This window comes from Engraulis encrasicolus, chromosome 5 (assembly GCF_034702125.1).
Source record: "Engraulis encrasicolus isolate BLACKSEA-1 chromosome 5, IST_EnEncr_1.0, whole genome shotgun sequence".
In the NCBI taxonomy this organism is placed as follows: Eukaryota; Metazoa; Chordata; class Actinopteri; order Clupeiformes; family Engraulidae; genus Engraulis; species Engraulis encrasicolus.
This window is the reverse complement of record NC_085861.1, coordinates 33219346-33231906: the sequence shown is the minus strand read 5'-3', so window position 1 is coordinate 33231906 and position 12561 is coordinate 33219346. Positions and strand designations below refer to the sequence as shown.

General features: G+C 41.7%; 1 protein-coding gene and 1 long non-coding RNA gene across 2 annotated transcripts in view; both read left to right on the top strand.

Moving 5' to 3' along the window:
- The first annotated feature begins 2669 nt into the window (after positions 1-2669).
- Positions 2670-3933, top strand: LOC134448480 (uncharacterized). The gene is made up of 2 exons (XR_010034777.1): positions 2670-2878; positions 2975-3933. It is a non-coding gene; the product is annotated as an uncharacterized LOC134448480 (long non-coding RNA).
- Positions 3934-4284: 351 nt separating this feature from the next.
- LOC134449763 (carcinoembryonic antigen-related cell adhesion molecule 20-like) overlaps positions 4285-12561 on the top strand; it is a 15279-nt gene continuing 7002 nt past the window's right edge. Inside the window, exons 1-2 of the mRNA XM_063199872.1 lie at positions 4285-4525; positions 5283-5567. Of these exons, the coding sequence (XP_063055942.1) occupies positions 4285-4525; positions 5283-5567 (526 nt within the window). The remainder of the gene's footprint in view (positions 4526-5282; positions 5568-12561) is intronic.

Below are 12561 nucleotides of genomic sequence, written 5' to 3'. Positions count from 1 at the left end.
GCATGCCATAACTTAATGTAGGCCATGATAGTTTAACGTGTCATTTCCCGTGGCATCAACTTCAAATCCCCAAAGCTCCTCCAACTCCGAGAGCGAGACGAGAGAGGGGATGGGATAGCCACACACACAGGCTGCGTCCCTTCCCTTCACAAAGCTTTCCAAACTTCCGCCAATTTTGCAAGTTATTTTCTATTACTGAATTGAACCACATAGCCAACTTAAAGACATGGGCTTTCAGATTAGCGTCCAACAATGCAGGAAAAAGACGTTATTGGTGACGGTCTGTCACTACAAACCTATGAGATCGAGCAGCCCCAGTCCTGACTCCTGTCCTATGGTGGATGCAATGGGTGGATGGCTGCAGCTATCCCACCATGCTCGTAGCAAAGGCTTTTTGACACAAAGTGATAATGACACTTGGCATTTCTCTTTCATCTGATAGTAGGTATATAACATAGAAAACCCAGGGACAATGTAAAATGAACCCCTCGTCCTTCTTCAATTTTACTGCCACGATTAGAGTCAGTTAGCGCTGTAGTTAGCACACGCTAACGTTAAGTGAATGGAAGGCTACATTAGCCACCAACTCTACCATTCGCGTTACGTAGGCGGCGAACATGGCTGCGCCCTTGTGGCGAAACTCGGTAATAACATGTCATTTTTCAGCAAAACTATTTAAAAGTGCAGTTCAACGAACATCCATTCATTTATGAAAATAAATAAGCCGCCAAAAAATGATAATAGTTGTCAGTGCTTCATTTCCACTTTAAGGGAAAGTCTGACGCTGCGGCACACGTCACCACGCCGCTCGTAGAGGCTTATGGGAAGTCTCTTCATAAACACTGCCAGTGGCTAGTATTCGGTAAGCCTGCAAAGTCCCCCTTTGCGCGTTTCATCGCCACCGGCGAATGCTGTGGTTGCTTCTCCCCTCGCCGTCGAGAGGAGTGCGGTGTCCAGTTCAGATCTAGGAGATGTGGACCATTTCTTGTCCTCGTGAGTATGTGGACCATTTCTTGTCGCTGTTTATGTGCTAGCCAGCAGCTAGTGGCTAACTTCGCGTCTGCTGTTCTATAGGTTGTGATTCCAACTTGGCGTCTCTTACTTGGCTAGAGTGATCTCTTGCTTCTCCACTGGCAAGGACTTCGGTGGACAATACCAACGGTTACCTTGCGCATTTCCCGTCTCCTGCACGCCGGTATGTATTATAGTGGGTTAGCTTGTGCCTTTACCCAGCCCTGACTGTTTGTTTTCGTACCATGGTTGCTAACGACGGCCATTATTATGGTTTCAGCGTGTGGTCGCTACCGGCGCCTCGGCCGTGTACCTCTGTATTGGCACTCCGACTGTGAGAATCGCGCATCGGTGCACCCTCATCTCCGGGTAAGGTAACCTCTCGGCAGCAGAATCGTGTCATAGTGGGTGTCCTGCTAGCTTGGCTAACGCTCTCCTCCTCCCTCGCAGGTTGTATCCGTGTGGCCGTGGTCAGACACACCACGCGTTTAGGTGCACGAGCGGCGACTTTTAGCCCCGGTTGTGTGGTGCCTCTGGAAGCCGGGAACCCGTATCTCGGCTGCTGCTCCGGCCTCGGGAAATTGGACGTTTGTGTGTGTGTGTGTGTGTGGGCGCTCGGCTCGTGTGAGCTGGTGGTGAGCCATTCCACAGTGTGTGTGCGTGTGTGTACGTTGGTGCGTGTGGTCGCTACCGGCGCCTCGGCCGTGTACCTCTGTATTGGCACTCCGACTGTGAGAATCGCGCATCGGTGCACCCTCATCTCCGGGTAAGGTAACCTCTCGGCAGCAGAATCGTGTGATAGTGGGTGTCCTGCTAGCTTGGCTAACGCTCTCCTCCTCCCTCGCAGGTTGTATCCGTGTGGCCGTGGTCAGACACATACCCGTTGCCCTACTTCTAAAACAGCAGTCTTCACCCGTGCTTTACTTTTTCTTTTGTTAATCCTGAGGTGTGCCATTCGCCCTATTGTGTTAGCCGTGCCAGCCCCTAGTGACAAAGTCTGACATCCTGAGTGTAGGTTCTAAGGCCTTAGGCCTACCAGGTGTGTTGTTTATTGTGAATTAAGGAACATACTTTGGGGCAGGTGTTTGGATAATTGAATGAAATAATAAAAAAAGGGAAATTAGGCACAGCAAACGAAAGAAAACGAAATCAAAACATGAGGTAAACCAATGCCAGAGGCTCAGCTCAGTGCAGTCCCCTAGGCCCGCTGGGCGAGGGAGGCCTTTAAGCGCTCATTCTCGGCTCTTACCTCAGCCAACTCATCCCTAATGTACCATCCGGCCGGGAACGGCCAATGTGAGCGATTTAACCGCACTCTACACAACCTCCTGCGTAACAAGCTAACCCACTATAATACATACCGGCGTGCAGGAGACGGGAAATGCGCAAGGTAACCGTTGGTATTGTCCCGGCGAGGGGAGAAGCAACCACAGCATTCGCCGGTGGCGATGAAACGCGCAAAGGGGGACTTTGCAGGCTTACCGAATACTAGCCACTGGCAGTGTTTATGAAGAGACTTCCCATAAGCCTCTACGAGCGGCGTGGTGACGTGTGCTGCAGCGTCAGACGTTCCCCGGCGAATGCTGTGGTTGCTTCTCCCCTCGCCGTCGAGAGGAGTGCGGTGTCCAGTTCAGATCTAGGAGATGTGGACCATTTCTTGTCCTCGTGAGTATGTGGACCATTTCTTGTCGCTGTTTATGTGCTAGCCAGCAGCTAGTGGCTAACTTCGCGTCTGCTGTTCTATAGGTTGTGATTCCAACTTGGCGTCTCTTACTTGGCTAGAGTGATCTCTTGCTTCTCCACTGGCAAGGACTTCGGTGGACAATACCAACGGTTACCTTGCGCATTTCCCGTCTCCTGCACGCCGGTATGTATTATAGTGGGTTAGCTTGTGCCTTTACCCAGCCCTGACTGTTTGTTTTCGTACCATGGTTGCTAACGACGGCCATTATTATGGTTTCAGCGTGTGGTCGCTACCGGCGCCTCGGCCGTGTACCTCTGTATTGGCACTCCGACTGTGAGAATCGCGCATCGGTGCACCCTCATCTCCGGGTAAGGTAACCTCTCGGCAGCAGAATCGTGTCATAGTGGGTGTCCTGCTAGCTTGGCTAACGCTCTCCTCCTCCCTCGCAGGTTGTATCCGTGTGGCCGTGGTCAGACACACCACGCGTTTAGGTGCACGAGCGGCGACTTTTAGCCCCGGTTGTGTGGTGCCTCTGGAAGCCGGGAACCCGTATCTCGGCTGCTGCTCCGGCCTCGGGAAATTGGACGTTTGTGTGTGTGTGTGTGTGTGGGCGCTCGGCTCGTGTGAGCTGGTGGTGAGCCATTCCACAGTGTGTGTGCGTGTGTGTACGTTGGTGCGTGTGAGTGTGTGTGGGGATACCTAGGGGACTGCACTGAGCTGAGTCTCTGGGGTTGGTTTACCTCATGTTTTGATTTTCGTTTTCTTTCGTTTGCTGTGCCTAATTTCCTTTTTTTCATTATTTCATTCAATTATCTAATTTCTTATTTAACTGCATGTGTTAATTGGATTTTGATTTATTTTGCATGGTTTGCTATGATTTCTTGTGGTTTCTGTTTGCCGTGAATTATTTCTGTTTGTTGTGAACTATTTCTTTACTTTTTCTTTTGTTAATCCTGAGGTGTGCCATTTGCCCTATTGTGTTAGCCGTGCCAGCCCCTAGTGGCACAGTCTGACAACCTGAGTGTGGGTTCTAAGGCCTTGGGCCTACCAGGTGTGTTGTTTATTGTGAACTAGCGAACATACTTTGGGGCAGGTGTTTACAGATCCGCGGGTGTGGTGGCAGCACGCCCACCCCTGCACTTTATCAATTGTGAGTAACTTTTTATATTTATTGCAAAGAGTGACCAACCTATTTTTATACTGAAAATAATAATAAAGATTTGAATTATTAATTGTCACCACTGTCTCTGCCTCCATTGTGCACGAACCTGTGTTTGCCGGTAATCTATTGTGCGGGTACACTGTGTGTTGGTCCGGGGTATCTGTAACTACCCCTAATTCATTTCCTCCGGGGGCTCCACCCCCGGGGGTGGCGTAGTCGAACTACTTCCTGTAACGGTCTCGCCCACTACACATAGCAGCAGAAGTGTAGACAAACGTTTCGGCTGTTGCCTTCGTCAGTGTCTCCTCACTGACGAAGGCAACAGCCGAAAGGTTTGTCTACACTTCTGCTGCTGTGTAAATAAAAAAAATAAAAAAGAAGAAAAGAAGAACCCGAGTGCGATCCACTTTTTCACCTTCCAAGTAATATGACTTTGCCTTATCTGTTAGGAGTATGCTTGGGTCAAAGTCAAAAAGCAGTAGGAGGGAGTGTGGAGTTCAGACTCACCAACCTGCCATCTACAACACCTGATACTTTCACCTGGTTGTTTGGATCTATGGCAATATGCACTGCCATTGCTGATACAGTGGCGATATCTCCTAGTTATCGTGACCGAGCCTCTGTGGATGGAACCACAGTTACACTGGAGCTCAGGAACCTGACTCTCAGTGACACTGGGGACTATGTAAAACACACAGGAAAATCACATCTGCTTGCCCTGTGCCAAAATGCAAAACTGACAGTCGTAAAATATCTGTTCTGCACTAACCACACAGGAGATGTATAAAAAATGATTACCAAATAGGCTACTGTCAGTTTTGTTTGTATATTGCTTTGTATTCCAGCGATGGAGATATCTGGGGAGTTTTACAAGTGTCAGTTTTGCATTTTGGCACAGGGCAAGCAGATGTGATTTTACTGTGTGTTTTACAAGAGTTAGAGCAGCACTGCATTTTACATCATATTCCAGAAAAATACAAGAATGTCATTGATTTCATGAAATGGCCATCCTCAAATATGGAAAAATCCTTTTATGTAAAGATGGATCGAATGATGTTGACAGACAAATTTTACCATCTAGTCTTTGCAAGTGAGTAAGATTCCCCACTGCTTGATTTTAATAAAATGGATTTGTTTGCACAGCAAATATTGCAGTAGACAACTAATTGTCAGCAGCAAACTACAGATATGTCGGCCAAATTGTGGACGACGGGACACTGAAACATGCCACAAAAGACAATGTCAAGATTTTGAACAGTAGATATTCAAGGTGAAAATATTCAGCTTAGGTTAGATGTCAGAGCAAAGCTCAATTTCTTTTTGAATGGAATGACAGAAAAAGCTCGAGTTTATTGTAAATATAATTTCAAACAATGTGGCCATCATCACAGCTGCGTTTGTTCCCCTCTTTTAACATTTACACAGAAAGGGTATCTGATCCTGCCATTATGATCTCTGGTAGTCCTGATCCCCTGGTAGCAGGTAAAAGTTCTGTGAGCGTAACCTGTGAGGCCAAGGGCTCTATCACCACCAGGAAGTGGATGAAGAATGGAGGAACTCTGTCTCCAGAACCAGACAGAGTCATCATCAGTGAAGACAACAGAACAGTGTCCATCAGCCCAGTACAGAAAGAAGACACAGGAGAGTACACGTGCCAAGTCAGCAACCCCATCAGTAATGTAGAGGCCTCTGCAACACTGATTGTGAACTGTAAGTTTTATGTTATTAGGCCTATTATTTTTCGCTGTTGGTGGTGGTGGGGGTGTTAGTGTTGTTGTATTGTTGTTGTGTGTAACAGAAAACCTTATCTGTCACAAATGTGGAATTTTGCCATTAGGTTGCACCACAAGAACAAACATGTCAGACATTACATACAGTAGACAAGACACAAAATAACTTAGCAATTAGTAGATCCCCTTGGTGTGCACTAGATTCATGTAAAAGTACCCATGTACTCATGTAGTAACCCCAACCATAAAGAGCAATATTTATTAATGGTCTGTAATATGTATTTTTGATCTGTTTATGTTGTATTACTTTTTTCCATATTTATATTTTCTTTGTAGGCCAGCCAGCACTGACATCCACTATTTGATAACACCATAAGACAATACAGCTTCTCCTAATTTTTTAAATCATCTTTCAAATGTGTTTTTGTTGATGAAGCACCTTCATACAAAGTGTATTTGAGAGGTACTGTAGAAGTCAATAATAAGTAAGTAAGTATGCCCTTTATTATCCCAAAATGGGGAAATTCAAGTGTTGCAGCAGTACCATAGCTTGTGCAAAAACAGACGACATACATACAGACACAGGACCAGGAAGTAAACATATAGGGGTGATATAAAAATACATTCGTCAACCATGACTATGACTAAAATATTTCGTCAATGCCCTTTTTTGATTTTCCTCATTTAGACTAAGACTACGACTAAATTGGGAAGGCAATGACTAAAATATGACTAAGACTAAAATTGATTTTCGTCATTGTGACTAAGACTAAGACTAAATTTTAAGAAGCTGACGAAATTAACACTGGTATTAAATAGAATAGATAAAAAGAGAACCAGTGTGTGAAGAAGTTTTATTCTGTACAGTGTGATTATGTTAAAAAGAGAAGCAGTGTGCGGAGAAGGTTTATTCTCTACAGTCAATGATATATGTTAAAAGTGTGTGGAGAAGTTCTGTAATGTACAGTGTTGACTAAAATGACGAAAATGACTAAAAATTGACTGAGACTAAAATTGTTTTTCGTCATTTAGACAAAGACTAAGACTAAATTGGGAAAGCAATGACTAAAATATGACTAAGACTAAAATTGATTTTCGTCATTGTGACTAAGACTACGACTAAATAAAAAAAGCTGACAAAATGAACACTGGTGTGAATGTATCTAGGCAGTATTGTATTCACATTGTAGAATTTTATGATATTACAGATTTTTTTCAAAGGATTTTCCTACACAATGCAAAAACACTGTTTTAGAATGTCAGGCCTGACACTCTAAATTCAACATGCTCCACATTCAACCTGATGCTCCACATGCAACACAGTAGGCCTATGTGTGGTCATCACTACCAAGTGTCAGCCAACACGTGCAGAGAAGTATGGGCTTCAGTAGGCTGTCTTTCTTGCTCAAGACCATTTGGGTGGAAACAAGTCCAACACATTTGTATCTAGATATTAATCTGAAAGTTTTACTGTATGTTGACTCCTATATAGGCTAGTTGAAAGTTAACTAATAGCCTATAGGTTTCTTTTTTCCAAGGGTTACTCTGTGTGTGTGTGTGTGTGTGTGTGTGTGTGTGTGTGTGTGTGTGTGTGTGTGTGTGTGTGTGTGTGTGTGTGTGTGTGTGTGTGTGTGTGTGTGTGTGTGTGTGTGTGTGTGTGTGTGTGTATGTGTGTGTGCGCGTGCATGCACGTTCATGTGCATGCATGTGCCTGTGTCCACTCGCAGTGTGTACGTATGTGTTGTCTGAAGGAGGCCTCTGACCCAAACTGAGTTATTATTATATTTTATTATTATATTATATTATATTTATAGCTTCTCACTTATAATCAATATAAGATGCTGAAAACAAAAACACAACAATTAGTTTATTGTATCGTCCATGATCTTTTTCATTCATGTCATGTTGTTAAGTAAACCTGAACTGTTTACAGTGTGTCCTTCAAAAGGGTGAAACTGAACACAATCTTTACAGCCCTCCAGCTGCACATAATAAGGAAATGGAGGATGGCAAATGGGTAAGCTATTCATTCAGTCTTGGTTTAGATAGATGATTTGGAGGAATGCAAGCCAAATAGATGATGAGATGGCAGCTACAGAGCATAGCCATGCTCTAACTGGTGTCAGATGTACAGTATGTCCAAGTATAAAATCTTTAAATGTCAATGAGCCCGTTTATATGCGCATCAATAAACCGTTTATGATCAGGTTTTTGGAGTTACCGGTTTATTCGAGCGCTCATGTAAACTGAATAAACAGTTTTCATAATCGGTTTATTGCCGTTATCGGTTTATGAGAAATCCGATTTGCACAGGTAGGTTTTTGGCTAATAAACTGATTTCTGAATCGGGTTATTATGAGGTTAGTGACGTTCTAGAAGGATAAGTAGCCAATTACAAGTCTTAAATTCTCACTTTGTGTCACACACTTTAGTGGAACACAGGCAACCGACGGACTGCATATAAACAGCAATAAACCATTTACTCCAATAACCTGTTTATTCCAATAAATAGATTATTGGCATATAAACGGGCTCAATGAAACATTTCGGAGACTGACAGGTGCTGCTTGTGTTACTTCATTATTATTATTATTATTATTATTATTATTATTATTATTATTATTATTATTATTATTATTATTATTTTACTTCTAACCTGAATTATTATAGCTGACCACACTGCCCACTAGTCAGTACATTTACAGTGTGTAGCTACATTTATAGTGTCAGTTGATGAAAGACATCAGCTATAGGCTGTAAAAGAAAATTGTGTTTGCTAAAATGAGATTACAATACAAAAAGGGTGAAGGACACAGGCACACAACATGTCTGAGCACAGGCTATAATAGAGATATAACAGAGCACAATAGCAATAATTAGGCTGGGTATCGCAGCCATGTTCCTGTATCGATTCGATTTCGATTCTTAGGGCTTTTAATCACGATTCAATTCGATTTGATTCGATTCAATCCGTTCTCTTCTTGGTGCCAGGATTTCCCCCAAAAGATGCTGTTGCCTATTTTTATATAAAAATGTCAAAGGGCTGTGGTTTGACAGTGTTAACAGATTGCTAATTTGTAATAAGTAGGCCTAGGCCTAATTGACTAATACCTACTGGGTATTTTCCATAGACCTAAATTAAACAAAAAGAACAAAAAGAAAAAGAACCAAAAAAATCGATTTTGTGCCCTGTGAATCGATTATATGAATTTTAGATTATATTGATCGATTATCGATTGAATCGATTCTTTTACCCGGCCCTAGCAATAATTACTCAAAAAATTTAATAAATGCTCCAATGCAACAATATAACAAAACTTACTTCCATGCCAATTAAACAAAAATAGCATTCTGATTGGTTTGACCTGGTTGACAAGTGGGTGGGGGCACAACCCCACTCCAGCCTACTACTTGTTACGCCTATGATGTGACGTAGCACATCTGGTATTGGGTCCAACTGCAGCGTTGGTCAGGTTGTCACCTCTGATTACACTTGTTTTAAAGAAATGCTTGCTTGTTTGAATTAAACACTCCCTCTAGCTGCTGGATTCTAAAAACAGGACTGTAAATTGAAGGGATAAAGTCCATGATACCTGTAACTTCCTTATTACTGTAAGATAGTGGGTCATATTGTTTGGACAGTGGAACTTAAGTTAATCATTAACATATTTGGAAATTTCCTCTGAACCCTTCCTTCATTTGACAGACAGATGCATAGCATTTTGTTCGTGTTCTCAATAGAGCAAACTGAAAATAAAAAATACAATTATTTCATCTTAGGGGCCTACTAATGATTAGTTAGAACATTTGACAGCATGCCTTTCAAAAGGGGGACATTAAATGCAATGTTTCTACAGTCCTTAGACTTCCACTTGCACCAGCATAATAATATTCTTCCTCCTAATATTTTCAACATTTGGTGCCTTTGACTGGCCCTGACCAAAATCCTTTGAGATATATTACCGTTTTAAAATTTTAAATGAGTACAAATGATCCAACACAATATTTTCGCTATAGATTTCACAATTGTAATGTTGTCTGTTCACTATTTTCGATAAAATATATGAACTGAATGTTTTCTGTATTTTCTGTATTTCTAATATTATCTGGGTTTTTTTTTTATTCACAATCTACTACTAGTGTGCCAACTCCATCAGAGTTGAGGTTTGTAGTTGTACCACACTGCCCACTAGTGAATTCACAGTCCAGCTACATGTATGGCATTGGTCAATGAGAAGAAAAATCCGCACTCACTAGCTACGTCTCTGCACTGATGATGGCTTAAGAGCCGAAACGCGTCTGCTTGTGGACATGGTGGTAGGCCTAATTCATAAATAAATAATGAGACATAGCTGAGTGCGGATTTTTCTCCTTTAAATTGATACCTTCTATCGCGCACCCAAAGTCATTAATTTTTTTCCCAGAAGTTGAGCGCATCCTCTGACAAAATTGGTCAATGAGAAACGTTGGCTGTATCAGCTGTTAAAAAAAAAGGCCTATATCATTAGGTTCATCTAAATGGTCCCTAGTCTATCTCTATATTATACAGCATATTGTGGCGAAATGAGGTAAGGTTCTACAGAAGACATGGATGTAGAACAAACACAAGGCAAGGTAACAGCCGATTTGGTGGTGGAACGGTATTGTCTTGATTCATTCATTATCTGTCTTCTAAATAGATATACTTAATAAGAGTATGACACCAAAGTGATTGTTCATCCACTGTAAATTCTCAGAGATGTGATATAAACAACTGTAAAAAATATTTAGCATTTTTCTTAAATGTTAATGCTGTACCGTTGTTAAATACTTCAAAGAGCAATAAGCAGCACTGCTGAAAAAAACATATGGATGCTTATGAATTAATAAAATAAAAAATGTGTCTCTCTCCTCCTCCTCTCCTTTTTTCTATGGCACATCCTTCACCTTTGTATTTGTCCTGCACATTGTTTAGCCAAACATTTACAGTGCCAATCATGCAGAGCATTCCTAGCAGTTTGAGTTTCATTGCACTTTCCATAATGGGTGCAGCCACCAAATGTTGTATCCATGTCTGGAGCCTTAAACTCTATTGTCCTGCCAACATCCACACTGTTCAATAAAAAATGTAAGTTTTTTGGGATGTTGTAGAGCTTGTAATCTGCCATCAAATGCATTTTAAAATAAACATACAGCTTGGTTCAATTTTTTTTCATCAGCCAATTGTGTTGATATGATCTCGGAACACTTGGGAGGCAGGATTTTCAGTGTCTGGTACAATTGCACCCATATTTGAAACGGGACATGAGAAGGCGGATTGAAAAGGATGCTCAGGTGTACTTAAGTGGCAGACCCCTGTGCATGAAAATTCATTCAACTTCATTTGGCTCTGCAGAAGACTATGGATGACGTCAGAGATGCATTGTCTATTTATTATACAGTCTATGATGCAGACACTGTCACATGAAGTTTTTTGGGGAAAGTCTGGTGAGATTCAAGTTTACTGTCCCTGTTACAAGGTAGAATTGAACAAAGTAAGTCTATATAGCAATGTGTGACATTATGTACTTGTAGGCTATTGTACATTCAGCCTAGTTGGGTTCAGTGTACTGTGTACATGTTGACACGTGTAAATAAACTAAAGAAAGAAATAATAGAATAGTGTCACCTACTAAGTTGGCATTGAAATCATGCTGCCATCATCAGTCAGTGGTTTGCAGTATGGGTGTAGTATAATAAACTCTATTAACTCTATTTCACCCTTTTTTTCTTGGCCAAACACATCAAACTAAGCTAATATACTATAACTTTGCTTCACACATACACTGCTACTGCTTATGGCCTTCAAATGAGGCCACCTTTAAATTCCACATCACATTGCACTGATAAGATCACAAAACAAGAGATTTCTCTGGATGATATAAAGGTGACTTGCCATGTCTTCTTCTACTTCTTTGCTTAAGTCACTGACATGCCAGCCCTCGACATCAGCCGTCGTTTCACAATTTCTAAACCGTAAATCACTCAGCCATTCTGTGGGTCACAAGTACTTAACAAGTGACACAATTAAAATCTTCAGTCAGACCAAAAACTGCAGATTCCCTCCACAATTACTTTTATCTCTGATAGGCTATTCTGTTAGTGTTGTGTTAAAGGATGTGTCATACAAAATCAAAATAATGCAGAGGGTGTGTTTATGTAGGCCTACTGTGTTCATGTGAGCCTCATTCGAAATGATTAACACTGTTGGCTCTCTTAGGTAACATTTTGCATTGCCTGAGGGTCCAGCATTCAGGGAAGTTACATTTAAGACAACAGCATTGACAGTGTGTGAAAATGCTGAAAAAAAATCTTCAAAGGTTGGTTTAATTATCAGCCACAGTTTAATAGACAACCAGGTGTCTGGGACTTCTGTGTTGCTCACAGTAGCATGCTACCCAACAGTATGCAGAATATACAGTCAATCCGGAAAGTACTCACAGCGCTTCACTTTTTTCACATTTTATCTTACAGCCTTTTATTATCTTACAGCCATTTGTTTATCTTGGTCTCAAGAGAAATGAACAGACCAAGGATATGGGTCCGTGTATATTTTGGTAATTGGATTTTCTGTTTTTGAATGGGAATTAAAAAACAAAAAACGACTGGTTTATTTGATTTTCGTTTTAAAGCCCAAAACCAACAATTGAAAAACGCAGCATTTTTCTTTCATTTTCATTTTTTAATTACACTTTAAAAAATGAAATTCAAAGTCAACACAAACGGAAAAACGGACCAAAACCAAGCATTATTCATTATCCTCGCACCGGAAGTTGCCATTCAGACTGCAATAAAGCGCGAATAAAGCGATAATAATGTCTTTGGAGCCCTACTCAGAAATTATTCTAGAATTGGCTAAACAAGGCCTATCATCATCAGAAATCTCTGCGCGCATTTCAGTGGAAAGTGGGGGCGGAAGAGGATTTTCAGCCCGGAATGTGCGAAAGTACTGTGCT